Source organism: Corythoichthys intestinalis, chromosome 7 (genome assembly GCF_030265065.1).
Source record: "Corythoichthys intestinalis isolate RoL2023-P3 chromosome 7, ASM3026506v1, whole genome shotgun sequence".
Classification (NCBI taxonomy): domain Eukaryota; kingdom Metazoa; phylum Chordata; class Actinopteri; order Syngnathiformes; family Syngnathidae; genus Corythoichthys; species Corythoichthys intestinalis.
The window spans coordinates 11307969-11329759 of NC_080401.1; the positions used below are offsets into that span (position 1 = coordinate 11307969).

Here is a 21791-nt window from a genome sequence, read left to right on the forward strand (position 1 = left end):
TCGTCTTGACCGCAATGGTAGTTTTCAATGCCTTTGGTCACAAACGCCAGCCTGACTGGGTATGTATCTTTTACAGGGTTTCTACAAGCAAATCTCATTTAATGCCCATGTGAGATATGATAGATATATAATGCAGATAGTTTCACACACACAAATTGTAAGTACTGTAGAGTTGTCCCATAATGAGTTTTTAACCGATATCTTGATATTATCCGACTCCAAAAGTCTGATATATGGGGTCCTGCTTGTAACCTATTATAGCTAATTGTAGGTCCTGCTTGTAACCTATTATAGCTAATTGTATCATGATGCCCCATTGGATACTTTAATAATGATAAATGTAACAACTTACAAGCAATTCCAATAAACATTGTGAAAAATAAGAACTTCAAAAGTGCCTATATTGCACAACTATGTTGTTAAAATCAAAACAGTGCTAACATCAGTTGTTGTTTTATTGATCAAGTGCAGGTGGAAAGTGCCAATAAGTCCCTGCCATAGACTTCATGATCTATTGACCTGACACTTCGTCATTCTTTGCCTCACGCCTTATCATAGTTCAAATTAATTTTAAGGTAACTTTTTTTTCCCCACAATATTTTTTATTGATTATACACACTTTATAACAAGGGGACAATCCAAAACAGTCCACAAGTCAACTGTTTTTTTAATTTTTTTCCCCCACTTGTCAATAAAGTCTAATAAAGGTTACCACATTTGTTCAAAATCCTCTGCCTTCCTCCTCACCACATAAATTAGGTTTTCCAACGTATCAGAGTTCATCATTTCTTTAATCCATTGATTTATTGGAGCTGTGTCCATTTTCTTTCAGAATAGCGCAATGAGCCTCCTGGCCTGTAATGGTCCAAAGTCAATCAAAGTCGTTTTTTTTTTTTTTTTTTTTCATATAAACTCTAGGTTTATTATTCAAATTATTTTCTTGCAGGTGAAATGTTGCATTTTTACTTCCGACCTGTCATAAACATACGCGGAGATTAAGGGGGAGCCGGGTGACCGACAATGTCATTGCATGTAATTGATTTTCCTATATATGAATTTAAAATTAAAGACTTTGCCGGTAAAATGTCTATAAAAGTTGGAAAGCAATAAAACAACCAAAATGAATGAAATTCACACCAAAAAAATTATAATGGGTCAGAATTATTTTTCGGACACGTCATGTGACTAGCACCTTAGAGACGGCCATTTGCTTTGCTTAGCCAAAACCTGAGGACAGATTCTGGCTGAAATATTGTCAAAAAGGATGCGGTGTCTATTTCTCCACTAGGTGAGACAGAAAAACGCGTGCATGTGTGAGCGTGCCCTCACACACAGCTGGGATGCCAGTATGTACGAGCATGGGCTAAACTACTTTTCGAGCATATATCTTGTAAGTTAATTTTATTGCTTACACTGTGTTTCGGGGTGATCAACATGTTTTGCCCCCCGCTATCAAGTCAAACTCCCCTTATGGTCATAAACAAACATTAGCCACCTCCTCAATGCTGAAGCATTATTGGGCCAAGCATGAGAATGAAGTTTCTGATACACCCAGGGTAAATACTGGTATATAGCCATTCATTTACATTCCCATTTAAAGACCAAATGTGAAGTAATTTCATAAAATGCCAAATAGGGTCACAATTAAAGTAATTAAACCTTGTCCAACAAATAAAGCATGAAAAAATAATTTATATGTTGTATATTTGACAAAATAATCATGTTTCGGAAGTTCGAGCCTGAAAGGGGACGAACCCGGAAGTGAAACGTCACACCGAGAACAACAATGGGCAGCGCTCCATACGGCCGCCATACAAAGCCCCTCAATGATTCAAACAGCAATATAAGCGATAGATCGAGCGCAAGTGAGGAGATCCAAGTTTTTGAAGAGTTAGAGGAAGAGGAGATTGGAATTTTATGTTGGAACGTACATGTATTAGCCAGACGCTAATCAGGATGCAAACAATGTGCCCAGACTACCTGACATGAAATGGAGACGAGACCCATCGAGATTACAAGACTGGTAAGATATAGGCTGTTATTATTTTTATGATTTGAAGCATGTCAGGTAAATAAATCACTTACTATTGCCTGGGATAAAAGAGAAGTTTTGACGAATCCCTGATCATGTTGTGGAATGAACAGTAGAAGCTAGCGACGTTAGCTTTTATTTACCTGACATGTTTCGGCGAACACTTCCGCCTTCGGACCCTCTGACGAAGGCGGAAGTATTCGCCGAAACATGTCAGGTAAATAAACCACCCACTATTGCCTGGGATAAAAGAAAAGTTTTGACCAACTTATAACTGTAGGCAAAATGAACTCAATACAACTATGATCAGTAATTAGGCTCGAGCGTATGACGTGGCACTCGCGAGGTTTCCGCCGCTATCGCCATTTTGGAAGCGGGAAACATAAACAGTGAGGCATTTCAACTCAGGTTGCTCTTTAAAAATGGTTGGAAATTATTGTGCGGTAAAGAATTGCAACAACCGATCGAATAGAAAGGAGAATGTACAGCTCGACGGAACACCATTGAGTTTCTTCCGGATCCCTACATGGAGAAAAGGCGAGGGAAAGGTCATATCTGAACTTACCAAACGTCGAAGAATGGCATGGGTGGCCTCGATCAGAAGGAAGGGCATAACGTTTGATTCTCCAGTTACACACAGAGTTTGCTCTATGCACTTCCACTCCGGTAAGTTAATTTCGCTTGTTTACGCAAATTTCGGTAACTTTATGCCCTAAGTCGGCCTGTTGTTAGCTATAGCTACAGCTAAACAACTAGCATGCATACATGTGCATTGTCTTCATAAGACATAATTCCTGTCGTTGCTAAATGAAAAAGCTGTAATATGTTGACGTGAGAGAGTGGCAAAGAATTTGTACACAGGCTACATTTTCTGCAACAAAAAATTTGTACATCCGTGGTCACAGACTAATGTAAACACACATTGCCTACCTTTGCTAGAAAGATGGTGTTGCCGTTTGCTATGGTCATAATGTGCAGATCCTGCACCCATCCGCAGCAAAACTGTTCGTAGCTTTGTAGCGATTTGTAGTTTCGGAATTGCTGATGAGTGTAGTAACTTACACCAAACACTAAATACAGCATGATGTCCATTTCGCGTAGTGGCGGAAGCTTGTCGACATCTTTATTCCATTTGTGTTCGGCTTGCTCGTAAGGGTCAACATTTTTCACATCCTTAAAATTGCTCACATATCTGTCCTTCGCCGTGGTAACAAGTTTGTCTCTGTATCGAACTGGCAAGTTTTCCTTACTTTTTTCCATCTTTGGCACTCGTAGTTGAATTGTATTTGCCGTTAAGTTTAAATGTCCCGTGATGCAGACGTGCTTCCGAAATGGCTGCGTTGTCGCAAATCTCGCATGATCCCGTGCTGCTGTGACGTAAACGCTCGAGCATAATAGCCACGATTTAGCTTTCGGCTAACGTCGCTAGCTTCTACTGTTCATTCCACAACACGATCGGGGTTTTGCCTCGAGTTACCTTTCGGCTGACGTCGCTACCTTCTACTGTTCATTCCACAACAGTTGGCGGCTCTACTTTGACAGTCATCAGTCATCTATGCAAAAATCACACTTTTTTGCAAATCCTTGATCATAAGCAGACCGGCTGAGGAAGCAGGCATCTTCGAAGTGTTTGTAGCAGAGAACACTACTCGATGATGGCATGAAATTCATTCGCTTCGTGCGAACGAAAGATGTCCATTTATGTGCCCTGCTATCCTTTGGCCACTCATACAACTTTTGTTTAGATTGAGAACAATACATCGCCACACACCGCTGTGGCATCTCACCGAGAAGCAATGCAACAATACTGTTCTATGGCGGACTTCCCTCGCACTGTTTTTCCGAAGATTGTTGAAGAAAAGCATTTTCGTTGTCAAGGGCGTTGCTATGGGTTAAACAAAGAATCTGGAAGGGTTGCGTTAAAAAAAATAACGAAAATATGCTTACAATTGTTTATATTATTCAAAAACTTGGTTGGCCAACCTTACTTCACATTTGGTCTTTAATAATTTTTAATGAGCCCTGTTTAGTAGTGTAATGTGATTCAATCAAAACCACAACCCAAAGCTTTGAGATACCCAATTTATTAGCAGTAACAGATGTGCCCATTTGCATTCAAAATAATAATCTTTCAACACAGGCTAGAAACTACTGTGTGGGGTATTTACCCCATTATCATTCTGGAGTGTCGGGGAAATAGTTCTGCTGAATTTCGAAAACATTTTTAGAAGTACAGTAAAAAAAAAAAAAAATTCTGATGAGGAGTGTGATGACTACTGAACTGAAAGCTGATTTTCCATTTGCACAATAGTAGACTTTTTAAACTGACATTTCCTGAATAATAAAAGGGGATTAGCTTTTAAATGTATTGTACACACCAGCATGTGGGCAAATAATTGATGAGAATGACAAATGTCCTTCACTAATCAGTAACTTCCTATTAGCGGGATGTTCTTTTTTTCACTTGTCATCAGTAATAACTGGTAGAGACTGTTTTTACAGGAAATTAGAAAAAGGCAGCAGAATGTTAAGGCCACTGGCTCTTGAGGAAATTTTCATTTCTACTTGAATCTTCAGTCATCCCAAAAGGAGCTTCAAATGGATTTTTCAAGACTGAACCTACACTCCACCTACTACGCAGTCTCCTCGTCAGCCCCGCCCTCTTCTTCCAGTTCCACCAAAGGAGCGTGTCGATTGGCCTGAGCGCCCTCGCTGAAGAAGACCTTTTTAATGACGCCTGACTTGGGTGCCCGAATGGTGTGCTGTCAAGGAATTGAGGCAGCCACACGGCATTATCATTAGAAAAGGGACTAAGCGTGCCTGTGTGTGTGTGTTTTAGTCACTCACCTCCATCTTCATGGCAATCATGACCATCAGCGGGTCTCCAAGGTTCACAACGTCACCTGCCTTCACCAGCACCTATTGTGCAGGAGTCATTAGATGTGTGAAAATGTTACTAGAAGCACAGAGTCCCTCTGCTAAATGAGGATTCCCATTTTAAGCTGACTTATGGAGGAACCTACAGTGCTGGGCAAAAGTATTGGAACCCCAGCAATTCTGTTGGATAATGCTCAATTTCTCTCAGAAAATGATTGCAATTACAAGTGCTTTTGTAGTAATATCTTCATTCATTGTGCTTGCAGTGAAAAAAACAAACTCCAAAAATGGGCTGGACCAAAGGATTGGCAACCTTTGAAAAATCATGTGATGCTTCTCTACTTTGTGTAATTAACAGCACTTGTTACTTACCTGTGGCACATAACAGGGTGTGGCAATAACTAAATCACACTTGCAGCCAGTTAAAATGGATTAAAGTTGACTCAACCTCTGTCCTGTATCCTTGTGTGTACCACATTGAGCATGCAGAAAAGAAAGAAGACCAAACAACTGTCTGATTACTTGAGAAGCAACATTCTGAGGAAGCATGGGCAATCTCAAGGCTACAAGTCCATCTCCAAAGACCTGAATGTTCCTTTGTATACCATGCGCAGTGTCATCAATAAGTGTAAAGCCCATGGCACTGTGGCTAACCTCCCGAGATGTGGACGGAAACTAAAAATTGACGAGAGATTTCAACAAAAGATTGTGCGGATGGTGGATGAAGAACCTCGACTAACATCCAAACAAGTTCAAGCTGTCCTGCAGTCCGAGGGTACAACAGTGTCTACCCTAACTGTCCGTTGGCGTCTCAATGAAAAAGGACTCTATGGTAGGATACCCAGGAAGACCCCACTTCTGACCCAGGGACATAAAAAAGCCAGGCTGAAGTTTGCCAAAACTTACCTGAGAAAGGTAAAAACGTTTTGGAAGAATGTTCTCTAGTCAGATGAGACAAAAGTAGAGCTCTTTGGAAAAACGCATCCACATAAGAGTTTAAAGGGAGAAAGATGAGGCCTTCAAAGAAAAGAACACGGTCCCAACAGTCAAACATGGTGGAGGTTCCCTGATGTTTTGGGGTTGCTTTGCTACCTCTGGCACTGGACTGCTTGACCATGTGCAAGTCTGAAGACTATCAACAAATTTTGCAGCATAATGTAGGGCCCAGTGTGAGAAAGCTGGGTCTCCCTCAGAGGTCAGGGGTCTTCCAGCAGGACAATGACCCAAAAGCACTAAAAAATGGTTTGAGAGAAAGCACTGGAGACTTCTAAAGTGGCCAGCAATGAGTCCAGACCTGAATTCAACAGAACACCTGAGGAGAGATCTGAAAATGGCAGTTTGGCGAAGGCACCATTCAAATCTCAGAGACCTGGAGCAGTTGGCCAATGAATAATGATCTAAAATTCCAGCAGAGCATTGTAAGAAACTGATTGATGGATACCGAAAGCGGTTGTTCGCAGTTATTTTGTCTAAAGCAGGGGTCCCCAAACTACGGCCCGCGGGCCAGATACGGCCCGCCTCCCCATTTGGTCCGGCCCCCTGAACAATACCAGAGAGCATTTTGAATGTTTTTTTTTTTTACCCAATAGTGTTATTTATTTCCTGGCTTTTTTCTGTGAAGAACCCAGAGAGGGCTATTTGGTTATTATCTATTTAATTAATAGTGTTATTGTAGGAAAGCCCCATTGCATGTTTGTGCTTTAGTTTGATTGTTACTACACTGGCCCTTTAAGAAAAGCAACGCACGCACGAGTCACTTTCCTCCCTTCATTGGCGCGCACGAGTTACTGTCTCTCCTCCCTTCACTGCCGGTGTACACGAGTCACTTTTTCTTCCTTTCACTGCCTGCGGTTCATTCCTCAAGCTGACGTCCTGTTTAGTGGCAATCCAAGTGTTGTGTGTGAATGAGAGTGGTGGGTATATTGCAGAAGTGTGCCTTGGCAGTGCATAAACACGTTTGGCAGATGAGTTACCTGCTTAGTTCCCCACGAGCTCACCGCTAGCCGCCGTGTTCTAACCGTTAGCCGCTAGCGCTAATCGCTAATGCTAATCGTTGGCCCCTTTGGCTACATGGTGGAGGCTGAATTTTGTTTGTTGCCAATTCACTTATCTAAATTGTTAGTTATTTTCCTGCTTAATGTGTATGCTCATTATTGCGAATGATTAGCATTGTATTCATTATGTAAGCAGTGTATTTCATTTATATTATATTTAATGTTGTTCCTGTTAATTTAGATATGTTTATCATACAGTATATGTTTAAAGGTTATCTTTATTACTGACATGTTATATGGTTATCCTGTATTCACAGAAACCACATTACAACAAAATAAATCTCATACTCCTTTCATTATTGGTAAAGGAAACAAATACATCCTGAACGTCCCCTATTGATTCTCTGATCGGAATCACAACTCCATAGCGTCGCCGGCTTTATACCACACACCCACAGAGGGATCCCCAGTCAAATTAACCCTCTTTTTCAGTTGTTGTTATTATTATATAATATATTATTGTTTTATTTACTTTTGTTCCGTGAAGAATCCAAAAAGGGTTATTTGATTTTGGCTTTCTGAAAAACAATACATTTAGGCACTCCTGCATCCGTCACATTTTTTCTGTTACAAACTGACCCCGGCCCCTCATCAGAGAAGGGAAAAGTTATGTGGGCCCCACAGGAAAAAGTTTGGGGACCCCTGGTCTAAAGGTTGTGCTACCAAGTATTAGGCTGAGGGAGCCAATACTTTTGTCCGATCCATTTTAGCAACTGTGTGTAAAATGATGTAAAATGATCATGATTAAAAAAAAAAAAAATACATTCTCTTTTGTGTTTTTTCATTGCAAGCAAAATAAATGAAGATATTACTACCAAAGCACTTGTAATTGCAATCATTTTCTGGGAGAAATTGAGCATTATCTGACAAAATTGCAGGGGTGCCAATACTTTTGTCCAGCAGTAAATGTTTAGGTACCTTCTCAATAGTCCCAGTCATGGGGGCCACGGCGCCGCCCTGCGTGCCGGAACCGCTCACAGCAGCCAGATACTTTGGAACTGGAACGGACATGTCAGCCCTCCCCTCCTGCGCACATTCCAAAAGAACAACTGTTAGACGCCATTGTGGGTACCTCAGGATCAGAGGTGGGTAATAACGTTATTTACTTGAGTAACTTTATGAGAAAAATTAACTTCTTAGTTTTACCACACAATACTTTTTACTTTTACTTGAGTAGATTTGTTAAGAAGAAACTCTACCCTAACTTCGCTACTTTGGGGTACACTACAGTTTTCCTATTGATTCTACATATTGACTTAATTTTTGCCAGAGATGCCGAAAGTAGCGCTACCTGTTCCAACAATGAGATGTCGCAACAATAAACACCAGGGCCAAATAAGAAAAGTGGTATTTGGTATGTGGCAAAATTGATTTTGCCATGTGGCATTTTTTTTTTGCCATGTGGCTAAATATATTTTGGCATGTGGCAATATGTATTTTGGCATTTGGCATTTTTTTGGGTATGTTCCAAAATGGATTTTGGCATGTGGCATTTTTTCTTGTTGGTATGTGGCAATTTTTCTTATATGTGGCATAATTGATTTTGCCAATGGTAAGTTGTAGGTTCAAAAATCACAGCCACACATGTTTTTCTGCCATTTAAAATAAATGGAAAATTTGGATGTGCATAGCCTCAATGGCATGGATGTGCAAGGACTGCAAAAATGCCATATGCCCCACCCCTCCTCCAATGTATGTGGCATGTGGCTTTTTTGGGGGGGTATCTGGCAAAATGGATTTTGATACGTCGCATTTTTTTGGTATGTGGCAAAATTGATTTTCCCATGTGTTTTTTTTTTGTTGTTGTTGTTTTTTTTGGGGTGGGGGGGTATATGGCATTTTTGCAGTCCGTGCACATCCATGCCATTGACGCTATGCACACTTTGCGATCTTGCTGTCTCTCACAATAAACACATGACTCCATCATACCATTCAGAGGTAAAAGTGTTCTTTCTCCACAAGAGGGCATTCATGCTCTTTGGACAGGAATGGGTCATAGTGCTGTTCTGGTATGAATTTGATCATTTTTGTGTCATCTTTGTGGATTAATACGGGCAGGTAATAGGCGATAGTGAAGTATAATAATAACAGTTCATATTGATGTAGTTGTGCTGAGAAAAATATTTACCATTATTTTTATAAATTTTAAAAAAAAAATGACATTGTAAGCAGTTACTCACAATGTTTCCCATTGACTATTTATTTTTAGAACGTTTTACTTGTACTTGTGTACATTTTGGTATGACTACTTTTACTTGAGTAGTATTATTTAGAAAGCTACTTTTACTTGAGTTGAATTTTTAGCTACTCTACACACCTCTGCTCATAATACAATACGCGTTGCGATAACGATCTCACGATATGGCGATACAACAATTATCAATACACGGGTCAGGATCAGATTCTACGATACTATACAAAACTAATAAACGTAAAAACAAGCTCTTTTAATCCTTCTGCTGTGACTTGGAATGAGTATCACACCTCCCTGAAGTTGGCCCCCCATCAGACGCAAATTATAGAAAAATTATGTCATCAGTTTGTGCGTGATGTCGTCACTCGAAATTAACATCTCAATAACAATAGCAGCACAAATGAAATTTTTACAGCACAAACCTAGCATAAACAATTGACACAATTTTGAATCAAAATAGAGGGCTAGTTGACCTCAGATTGACCTATATACGAATTGTTAATATCTCAAAAAAGACAGCAGCACAATAGAAAAAAAAACTTTCAACCAACACGAGCACAAACCTAGCCCAAAAGAATGACATTTTTATATAAATTAGCATCTGATGGGGGGTCAACTTCACGGAGGTGTATATCACTAGTAGAGGTCCAATCCGTTTGAAACGGGAGGGATAGCATTTAGTAATGTTTAAACCCCGGTATTCACACCCTTAACGTCTATGGCCGTCAGTGGCAGGCAATACCAGGCGATCAGTTAGTTTTGGAGCATTTCACAACATTTCCTTTTGAGGTTCGGTCACTTTCTTTTCCTTTTGGGGCATTTACAGTTCACTTCCTGTTGATTTGGGGGCATTTATAGGTCACTTCCTACTGAAAAGGATGGGACTCAATGTCACAAAATGAATATGAAGTGACTCAAAATGAACAGGAGGAAGTAAACTGTAAATGCCTCCAGCACAGGCTATGAGTGCTCTGATTTCAGTGCCACTGACGGCACAAGATGTCCAATCCAGTCAAAATGAATTGGATGTCTTGCGCTGTCAATGGCAGCTACTGAGCTAACATAGACACTATTCTAATGGAAGATTTTGGTAGCAACCAGTTGGTTCCGTTTTTTTTTTTTTTTTTTTTTTTTTGAAACAGTGACACCTTTTTATAATAATATATTGATTCTTGGTGGGAGCAGATCGATAACCTTTTGCGCAAAAAAAGTATCCCGATATATCACCTTTTTCGATGTATTGTTGCACGAATGGACGTCTAAACTAAATTCACAGCAGAATCATCAAAAGAGCGACATGATTGGTTAATGACCGTAGAGAACAGGTGAACAGTGTCTTCCACGATGACCAGTTTGGGTCGAGACTTGACGCCGTTGACAGAACAACGCAGAAACGAAGCGCCACCGTCAGTCTCCAGCTCTCCCGTCACGTGAAACGTATCGTCGCCAAGCTGAAAGAAAGCCAAACCGAAAGTTATGTTATTTTGATTTAAGCGAACATTACTGTGATCTCTGAAAAGGATCCTCACCTGCATTGTGTAGCTTCCATCTTTGTTGTATGTGATAACCACATCGACCTCTATTTAAGAAAGGAAAAAAAGGCACAAAACAGCAATGAGAGTGGGAGATGACCTGTATTAACGGCCGTCCATTTGTAAAGCGGCTCATGCTGAAAATAACAGCAAATTGTTGCTGTCACATAGAGCAATGTTTAAAACCTGGTGTCAACATTTGTGTGTCACTTTATGCACATTTACAACTTAAGTCCAAATATTACACTTAGATTAAATCTAGAGCTAAATGTTAAACGTAAATCTAAATCAAGCTAAATCTGAAACTAAATGTTTCGCTAATATAGAAGTCAAAGGTAACCAGAAGTACCTAAATAAAGCTCAATGTGGTCAGAATGTGTGTTTATATGGACAAATAATAAATAAAATAAATAAAAACCAACTCGGTTTAAAAAAAAAAAAAAAATGACTTTTTGATTATGGTGATAATAAGTCTTTAAATAAATGATGAGAAAACTAAATTTAAACAGATTACCAATGACAAGTAATCTTGTCAATGTGTTTTTTTTTTTTTTGTTTTGTTTTTTTTCTGTGTTTTATATGATGTGGGTGGATGAGAGTCTTGGCCGGATGTGCTGTTGTTTTGAAAGCCTGGGTAGCACTTAGCCATGGCCACTTGATGGCAGCAACCACAAGCAGAAGATGTGAACATGTGAAAGAGTATGGCGAGAAAAGACAAATGCCACAAATATGGAAAGTTACAAGCAGCTTACACTTGAGCAGAGAACATTTCTCGAAGTATACGAACTAATATTGACAAGCTGACGAAACAAAGGGGAACAAAGAAGTATGTAACGAGGCGAAGGGTTTTTTTTGTGTGTTATTTAGGTTTTATAGAAGGTAAGGATGTATGAGTCATCCCCAAAAGCGGCCCAAAAAATCGTGTCAGTTACTATTGTGCAGAAAATTCTTTTCACAAATATGTTTATTTTCTGAGATCCCTTGATTGACTTCATTTCACCTGTTTTCAAATGGCGATTACTAAAGGACGGAATAACCTTTTTTTTGTCAGATGAAAGATTCAAATCCAATCTTTCATCTGATGATAGATATTAAAGATAAGAGATCAATTGAGAGATAGATGACAGACAGACAGGCAGAGAAATAGATGATAGAGAGCTATATATACAGTATATAGATATATGGATAAAACAACACTCTGTTCAGGATCTCTGCACATTTCTGACAAGCAAATATAATGCTTTTTAAAACCATTTTAAGGCCTCTGAGTATAAAAAAAATAAGACCACTACCACGGAACAAATACGTATGGTTAAAAAAATGTAAAAAAAAAAAAAAAAAAAACACTCTCTGGGTTCAAGTCAAAGGATTTTTTAAAAATATAAATTAGTGCATCTTCAGTTCACAAAACAGAACTTTATCTGCCTTACCATTTACCATTCGCAATATTTTAATAGTAGGGTACTGCTGTCAAGAGTGCAGCAGAAGAGCATCAAATGTAGGGAAACGAGTGGAAGTTTTACTACTTTTCAAACCGGGAATCCGGGAACATTGCCCGGAAGACAGTGCCCACATTTTCGTTTGAGGTGTACGAGTGGTGTCAGCTAATCGTATTTCCGCCTTTAGCGTAGCGGTTGCAATACAGCGAAAGCATTTGTGCTGGGACCCAGGCTCGACACCAAAGGCTTTGTACTTGCGTTAGTGCCTGTTAGTGTGAACATTTATGCGGACTGTTGTTGCGTGACTAGAAGCATTGTGTATGCTTTTCCCCTTTCATGTGACCATCAAGGGCTTTATTGTTCATTTATTGGGCAACATTGTTTGTATCGAGCTTCATATTCCAACGTTGTTTTTAACAACCCGTTGTATTTCGGCTCCTCAAGCCACTTATCATTAAACTTGCGCTTCCCCATCTTGGTTCATGTTCAAGTATGCATCGACGGTAAAGGAAATGTAAAGAAATGCACGTATGCCTGTTCCAACCACATCACCTGTTCTCTACTCTGCGGCGTGATTCCTGCGCTTTTAGACACGGTTGATAGAGCCTCTCTATTTTTACCGAATCTTGAAAAAGAGGGTAGCTAAACAAATAACGTTAGTGCGAAAAAAAAAAAAAAAAAATCCAGACATATGTAAGGCTACCCGGATGAAATTCAACACCTCCCATGTGAAATTTAATGCCACACCTTAAAAAATGGCAAAATATAATGCTTATTAAGACCTTAAAAAACATATTGTAAATAAGACCTTTTAAAGTGCGTACGACAGAATAAAAAAAGTCTTAGATAGCATTATTATGTGAATTAGAATCATATTTTGAGACGATTCGACTATATTCAGCAATTTGGCAAAGCGCATACGACGAGAAATTAGTCTTTTAATCCACCGTTTAGCCACGCCTACCATTATAGGGCTCTAGCGTCCCCAACAGGAGGATGACGTCGGTAGGGTCATGGTTTCATCTCATTTATAATTCAACCCTTTGAGAGGGAAGTCGGTCGTCGGCTGAGTGGCATTTTCAGTGGACAATCAGCCACAAAATGCAAGGCACCTCCGTATTAAAACGTGATCCATGATCCCAGTATTTAACATAATCCAAAATATGATGTTTACACACTTCCTCGTAAGTCCAATGGTCCCACAGAAGTAGGGCTTGTTTCGACCAACATCAGCAGTGAACGGGAACCTTTTGCAACCCAAAAAGGCTCACACGCCTCTCCCTGGTGCAGCAACAATTTTCTGCAGCCGTTTGGCTGCCGTGATGCCAAAAATAAACGAATTAACCCGCAAGATCAGCTGAGTCCGCAGTCCATCTGCACACTATAAAGCAATGCTGTATTGTGAGATGCTGACCAGGGTGACGTCACATTCGCATTCGTCCTAAACCCGAGACTGAAGCCGGAAGTCACTCATTTTCATGGCGCGGGATTCAAAAATTTTATAAAACTTTCGCTTCCACACACATCCAAGCGGCCCATTTCATTCAGGAGCATAAAACACCGTGTGAAATATGAAATAAACATGATTTGTCATACGCACTTTAAGACTTTTTAAGGATTCGCGGACACCATGTCTGTTGGCCTTGAAACATAAGGCAAAATGCTCAAAATTGGCTAGAACTCTGGGGTTGTCCTTTTGCTTGGCACTGATAGAGTTAAAGGTTTGCCACTCTACTGGTTATGTAAACCTCACGTATGCCTATGACAAATAACTTGGCTGCCTCCTCAAGCCTGTAGTCGAGTCGTATTCCTACATAGACAAAATGCAGGCAGCTTACTGTTGTTTCCCAGTTGCAGCGTCATGCTGCGGCAAAAGTGCGTGTTCAGCCTCCAGCCACTGCTCGAGCCAAATGGCGAGAAAGGATCTGGTCCAGGTTGCAAAAAAACACAAGCGCAAATGAATCTTTTCTCTCGGATGTATATGGGGTCACAGCTATGTATCAGGCAAATTATTTCCTGACCTGCAGAGCTGCCCGTAAAGGCCTTTGTGTGTTTGCGCTCTTGAAGCAGCAGACCCAGGGTCGCCTGACAGACACTCATCCCAGAGGGAGCTTCCGGTGTAGGGAAGAGATCTGTGTAGTGTTGAGGGATGAAGCTGGTGCTCACGTTACCTTCTTCAAACTGCGGGTGGCCCGACAGATTCAGTAGGAAGTCGATGTTGGTGCTCAGACCCACAATCTGAAGGCAGTAGAAATAAGAGATTCCATTTTAGGGATCATTTTTTCATTTTTAATTGCCAAGATGACATGCAGAACTACACCAGGAAGATGATGAAGCAGTGTATGGGGAAAAGCTGAACAACTGATTCACTTTCTTACATTGTATTGCCGTAAGCAGTAGCGCAGCTTCTTTAAGGCGGCACTGCGGTCCTCCCCCCAAACCACAAGCTTTGCAATCATCGGATCATAATGTGCAGACACCTCATCTCCTAGGAGGAATAAAAAATATGATCAAGTCAAGATTGCAATAGCTCCAGTATTGTACATCTTCATGCCAGTGACTCAAGTACAGAATTTAATCAGAAGGGTTTTTCCATTTTAGGCTTTATCTAACTGGTCACAGAAGTGATTGACAATTTGCATCTTGCGATTACACAGCAAAAAGTAGGATGTTGATTACGGTTATGACAAAATATCAAAAAGGTGACTTATAACAATACTTAATGCAATACAAAAGGTAATCGGTATTCTCCCGGCAAGAATATATCGTTTAAAAATGGTGTGATTATTTGGAAAAAAGGAAATGACAGGTTGCTAACCGAATTTTAGAATGCATCTACGTTCACTAACTTCACTCATTGGCTGCCACTGATGGCGCTTGATGTTCATTTGCCCTTCACGGTCAACATAGAATGGAAGTCTAGTGCCATCATTGGTCTGAAACCCAGAGCATTCATAGCCAGTTTTGCGGGCAATTACAGGTCACTTCCTGTTGATTTGGGGCATTTATTGGTCACTTTTTGTTCAGTAACCCCAAAATCAACAGGAAGTGATCCGTAAATGCCCCAAAATGGAAATGAAGTGAATGGAAAGCAACAGGAAATGACCTGAAATGCCCCAAAATTAACTTATTGGGTGCCATTGACGGACATTTGTTCATCCGCTGCCACACACCCCCACGTAATTTGTCTTCATACTGCACTACACTAACAGTAGGGGGTGCTGAGGATCTTTTTTAGTGTTTCCCATCCAAAAACAGCCATTTCAGTCCAAATTTGTCATGCATTTTCTCCATACAAGGCGTGCACAATGGCAGTAGACAAGTATGCTGGATAGTTGAGGCACTACTACTAAGCTACTACAAAGACAGTGCTCTACTTACCTACAGTGTGTGTTGAAGTTTTTGTATTGGAAATAAAAGCGCCCGTGTATTTTAATACAAATTCCCGCAGCTAGACGGCGCAATGATACACGAACACTTTGAAACCTAAAAGGTCCAATAAGCCTGTTTAACACTTCATTTTCACATCACTGAAATAAATTGCACACGAATATCCAACAGCGCTCTGCACAGCGGCAGCTGAACAGCAACAACAAAGTATAATATAGCTACAATGCAAGCATGTCTTATAGAGGTGAGACTCTTGGGTCACCTAACGATTCGATTACGATTCAGAGACTACGATTCTATTATAAATTGATTATTGATGCACCCCAACCCCCCGCGTTTAATGTTTCGTACATTAGTTCCAAAATTGTTCAAAAATCCTCACAGGCTAAACCAAACTACTATTTCAGTATCAATCTAACAGTTCAAAACAGTAAATAAAATACTCAAGTATCCGTTCTGTTTCAGCAGCTTTAAACTATATTCAATTAATTTAATGTTGTGAATCAACCTTTAAAGTTGTTGAAATTGCTCCCGTTATTTCATAATTTCCCTTCTGTCTACTTTCGACATGTCAAAGTTTTAAAACTGTTTCATCATTTAAAGATAGATTCAAGTCAAGATTTTGCCGATTTAGGAGGATTTTGGATAAAGTTATTTAGGTTGCTACTACAGAGCCTTCCAGAGAAGTCTACTGTTTTAAGATGGCAGTTGTTTACTAACGGCAGTAAGTCCGTCATTTTGCATCTAGTTATATATATATTAGGCCTGAACGATATTGGAAAAAACTATTGCTGCGATTTTTGGGGGGTTTGCGATATATTGCGATATTATATTGCGATATTAAAAAAAATGTATATATATTTTTTTCAAGAAATTATCACAAGATGACTTAAATAGCTGTTTGGAAAGACTTTAGATGACTCACCATCACCACAGTGTACAGTCATCTCTTGTTTTTCGCGGTTAATGGGAACCAGAACCCGCCGCGATAAGTGAAAAACCGCAAAGTAGCGCACCTCCCCCATTTTTTTTTTTTTTTTGTGTGTTTTTTGTGCCCAATGTATTTATTCAGATTTAGCATTGGAAAGAGATACATATAAGACATGTTTTTTCTCACTTTTCCCCCCAAAGTGATTTAAAAAATGTATATAAATAAATGGTTTTTAAGCACTTCAAATGTCATAATTATGAGAAGTTTTAAACATAACTGTCCAACCAAATCATTTTTGAACAAGAATAAAGTACTGTAGCAGATAAATGATTGGCTTTATTAAATGCTTCTGTTTATCTACTTTAGCTGTGACCGTTGAAGTGACATGTAGAAATTTCAAACTCCTCATGATCACTTCTGGCATTTAAATGTCTCCAACGTCCCCACAGTACACACATTCATTCCAGCGCAGCTTCCTTGCAACTGTTTAACAAGTTAAACGATGATTGACAGATGCCCGTGTGAAGTCTGCTTCTTTGGCCAGATCAAAGCCATCGTTGTGCTGCAGTGACTGAGAGGATCAAAAGGCTGGGAGAGGGAGGGTAGGAGGCTGTACGCAGACCAGAAAGTGAGGCGTATGTGGATAAAAAAAAAAAAGAAAAACTATCAAAAAGACCCCTTATGATGAGCAAGATTATTGAACCCCAGTTTCCCTTGCCCGGACGCGGGTTACCGGGGCCCCCCTCTGGAGCCAGGCCTGGAGGTGGGGCTCGAAGGCAAGCGTCTGGTGGCCAGGCCTGTCCCCATGGGGCCCGGCCGGGCTCAGCCCGAAAAGGCAACGTGGGTTCCCCTTTCCATGGGCTCACCACCTGTGGGAGGGGCCAAAGGGGTCGGGTGCGTAGGGAGTTGGGCGGCAGCCAAAGGCGGGGGCCTTGGCGGTCCGACCCCCAGCTGCTGAAGCTAACTCTTGGGACATGGAATGTCACCTCTCTGGCAGGGAAGGAGCCTGAGCTGGTGTGTGAGGCAGAGAAGTTCCGACTAGATATAGTCGGACTCTCCTCCACACACAGCTTGGGTTCTGGTACCAATCCTCTCGAGAGGGGTTGGACTCTCTTCCACTCTGGAGTTGCCCATGGTGAGAGGCGCCGGGCAGGTGTGGGCATACTTATTGCCCCCCGGCTTGGCGCCTGTACGTTGGGGTTTACCCCGGTAGACGAGAGGGTAGCCTCCCTCCGCCTTCGGGTGGGGGGACGGGTTCTAACTGTTGTTTGTGCTTATGCACCGAACAGCAGTTCAGAATACCCACCCTTTTTGGAGTCCTTGGAGGGTGTGCTAGAGAGCACCCCCTCTGGGGACTCCCTCGTTCTACTGGGGGACTTCAACGCTCACGTGGGCAATGACAGTGAGACCAGGAGGGGCGTGATTGGGAGGAACGGCCCCCCCGATCAGAACCCGAGTGGTGTTCTGTTATTGGACTTCTGTGCTCGTCACGGTTTGTCTATAACGAACACCATGTTCAAACATAGGGGTGTCCATATGTGCACTTGGCACCAGGACACCCTAGGCCGCAGTTCGATGATCGACTTCGTAATCGTGTCATCGGACTTGCGGCCGCATGTTTTGGACACTCGGGTGAAGAGAGGGGCGGAGCTGTCAACCGATCACCACCTGGTGGTGTGTTGGCTCCGATGGCGGGGGAAGATGCTGGCCAGACCTGGCAGGCCCAAACGTATTGTGAGGGTCTGCTGGGAACGTCTGGCAGAATCCCCTGTCAGAAAGAGTTTCAACACCCACCTCCGGCAGAACTTCTCCCTTGTCCCGGGGGAGGTGGGGGACATTGAGTCCGAGTGGGCCATGTTCCGCACCTCCATTGTTGAGGCGGCCGATCAGAGCTGTGGCCGTAAGGTGGTTGGTGCCTGTCGTGGCGGCAATCCCCGAACCCGCTGGTGGACACCAGCGGTAAGGGATGCCGTCAAGCTGAAGAAGGAGGCCTATCGGGCCTTTTTGGCCTGTGGGACTCCGGAGGCAGCTGACAGGTACCGGCTGGCCAAGCGGACTGCGGCCTCGGCAGTCGCCGAGGCAAAAACTCGGACATGGGAGGAGTTCGGTGAGGCCATGGAAAACGACTTCCGGATGGCTTCGAGGAAATTCTGGTCCACCATCCGGCGTCTGAGGAGAGGAAAGCAGTGCACTATTAACACTGTGTATAGTGAAGATGGTGTACTGCTGACCTCGACTCGGGACGTCGTGAGTCGGTGGAGAGAATACTTCGAAGCCCTCCTCAATTCCACCGACACGCCTTCCTTTGAGGAAGCAGAGTCTGGGGACTCTGAGGTGGGCTCTTCGATCTCTGGGGTTGAAGTCACTGAGGCGGTTGGTAAGCTCCTCGGTGGCAAGGCCCCGGGGGTGGATGAGATCCGCCCGGAGTTCCTAAAGGCTCTGGATGTTGTAGGGCTGTCATGGCTGACACGCCTCTACAACATCGCGTGGACATCGGGGACAGTGCCTCTGGATTGGCAGACCGGGGTGGTGGTCCCCCTTTTTAAAAAGGGGGACCGGAGGGTGTGTTCCAATTATAGAGGAATCACACTCCTCAGCCTCCCCGGGAAAGTCTATTCAGGGTTGCTGGAGAGGAGGGTCCGTCGGGAAGTCGAATCTCGGATTCAGGAGGAGCAGTGTGGTTTTCGTCCCGGCCGTGGAACAGTGGACCAGCTCTACACCCTCAGCAGGGTCCTCGAGGGTGCATGGGAGTTCGCCCAACCAGTCTACATGTGTTTTGTGGATTTGGAGAAGGCGTTCGACCGTGTGCCTAGGGGAATCCTGTGGAGGGTGCTCCGGGAGTACGGGGTACCGAGCCCCTTGGTAAGGGCTGTTCGGTCCCTGTACGACCGGTGTCAGAGTCTGGTCCGCATTGCCGGCAGTAAGTCGAATTCGTTCCCAGTGAGGGTTGGACTCCGCCAAGGCTGCCCTTTGTCACCGATTTTGTTCATAACTTTTATGGACAGAATTTCTAGGCGCAGCCGAAGCGTTGAGGGGGTCCGGTTTGGTGACCTCAGCATTGAATCTCTGCTTTTTGCAGATGATTTAGTGCTGTTGGCTTCATCAAGCCGTGACCTCCAACTCTCACTGGAGCGGTTCGCAGCTGAGTGTGAAGCGGTTGGGATGAAGATCAGCACCTCCAAATCCGAGACCATGGTCCTCAGTCGGAAAAGGGTGGAGTGCCCTCTCCGGGTCGGGGATGAGATCCTGCCCCAAGTGGAGGAGTTCAAGTATCTTGGGGTCTTGTTCACGAGTGACGGTAGGAGGGAGCGGGAGATCGACAGGCGAATCGGTGCGGCATCTGCAGTAATGCGGACGCTGCACCGGTCCGTAGTGGTGAAGAAGGAGCTGAGCCGAAAGGCAAAGCTCTCGATTTACCAGTCGATCTACGTTCCTGCCCTCACCTATGGTCACGAGCTTTGGGTCGTGACCGAAAGAACAAGATCCCGGATACAAGCGGCCGAAATGAGTTTCCTCCGCAGGGTGTCCGGGCTCTCCCTTAGAGATAGGGTGAGAAGCTCGGTCATCCGGGAGGGACTCGGCGTCGAGCCGCTACTCCTCCGCGTAGAGAGGAGCCAGCTGAGGTGGCTCGGGCATCTGGTTCGGATGCCTCCCGGACGCCTCCCTGGAGAGGTGTTCCGGGCATGTCCCACCGGCGGGAGGCCCCGGGGACGACCCAGGACACGCTGGAGAGACTATGTCTCTCGGCTGGCCTGGGAACGCCTTGGGATCCCGCCGGAGGAGCTGGTTGAAGTGGCTGGGGAGAGGGAAGTCTGGGCTTCCCTGTTAAAGCTGCTGCCCCCGCGACCCGACCCCGGAACAAGCGGAAGATAATGGATGGATGGATGGAAAAACTATCGCACGTGCTTGCGATGGGACTATTGCGCACACGCACATCGCGATGGCGATGTTTAAACGATATATCGTTCAGGCTTAATATATATATACAGCGGTGCACATAAGTGGTCCGCATGCGCGCATGCGTACTGGACGTAGACAAACGCGCTGGCCTTCAACGGGTTCCATACGCTTTTGCGTACCGATGGCTGACCACTGTATTTGCGGCGGACACGAGAAAATAACTTCTCAAAATGTCGAAGAGGCAGGCCACACTGAGTAATTACTTCCGTGTTCCCCCACCCCCGTCAAAAGACAGACAGGCGACAGAGACGTCACCGGAGCTACCGAAAAAAGGACTTTTGCTGAAAAGTGGCTGCAGGAGGTACCGTGGCTAGAAGTAAATGATGCTCGCACGGAAATGCGGTACAAAATGTGCCGTGAGAATCCCAATGTCGCCGATAAGAGCAGCGCATTTTATGTAGGGTCAAAGAATTTCAGCCATCCAAACTCTGAAAAGCACGAAAAAACAGAGAGCATGTGGCAATTAAGCAAACTATCAATGTCAGACAGCACCGTACCCGCCCTATGGACAAGTGGCGGAATAAAGGTAATGAAAACGGCGCCATGCACTGACAAACGTGTTTTTGCTCGCATTTTACAAAGCTAAACATGCACGTTCAATGAGATCTTATGAGGAGGACATCCCACTTTTAAAAAGGCTTGGAGTTAATGTGGGAGCCACATAATGCCATTTATTTTGAATTGGTGCGTTTATGTTTATTTCTTTACATTTCACTTCAAAGTAATGGCAATTTTGTTGTGCCAGTTGATGTTAATCAGGCATTAATTGTTGATATAATTAATTAAAGTTAATTGGCTCTAAGTAAAGCTTGTCATAAATTTATCGCATTAGGCGTGTCGGCTCTCAAGCTCAATGAGGACCAAGTCACATCTCCAGGTCCTCCTCTGAGAACCTGGGCAAAAAAATTATGCGCACCCCTGTATATATACACATATATATATATATATATATATATATATACACACATATATATATATATATATATATACATATATATATATATATATATATACATATATATATATATATATATACATATATATATATATACATATATATATATATATATATATATATATGTACAGTGCCTTGCAAAAGTATTCGGCCCCCTTGAATCTTGCAACTTTTCGCCACATTTCAGGCTTCAAACATAAAGATATGAAATTTAATTTTTTGGTCAAGAATCAACAACAAGTGGGACACAATCGTGAAGTGGAACAACATTTATTGGATAATTTAAACTTTTTTAACAAACAGGCATGAAAATGGGTCAGGGGTTAAAAAGGTGAGAAGGGTGTGGAGGAAATATGTTCCAGTACACTGTACACCCCAACAAAATATTGAGCTCTGTTGACCCACACTGTGTTTCAGCAGGGCCGTG

The 21791-nt window shown here is 42.7% G+C and overlaps 1 protein-coding gene across 1 annotated transcript in view; it reads right to left on the reverse strand.

Moving 5' to 3' along the window:
- Positions 1–3892: 3892 nt before the first annotated feature.
- Positions 3893–21791, reverse strand: part of mccc1 (methylcrotonyl-CoA carboxylase subunit) — a 41168-nt gene continuing 23269 nt past the window's right edge. Inside the window, exons 12-19 of the mRNA XM_057841246.1 lie at positions 14507–14616; positions 14150–14366; positions 13967–14053; positions 10687–10736; positions 10471–10608; positions 7882–7989; positions 4880–4951; positions 3893–4794 (exon numbers count right to left, since the gene is read on the reverse strand). Of these exons, the coding sequence (XP_057697229.1) occupies positions 4666–4794; positions 4880–4951; positions 7882–7989; positions 10471–10608; positions 10687–10736; positions 13967–14053; positions 14150–14366; positions 14507–14616 (911 nt within the window). The 3' untranslated portion in view covers positions 3893–4665. The remainder of the gene's footprint in view (positions 4795–4879; positions 4952–7881; positions 7990–10470; positions 10609–10686; positions 10737–13966; positions 14054–14149; positions 14367–14506; positions 14617–21791) is intronic.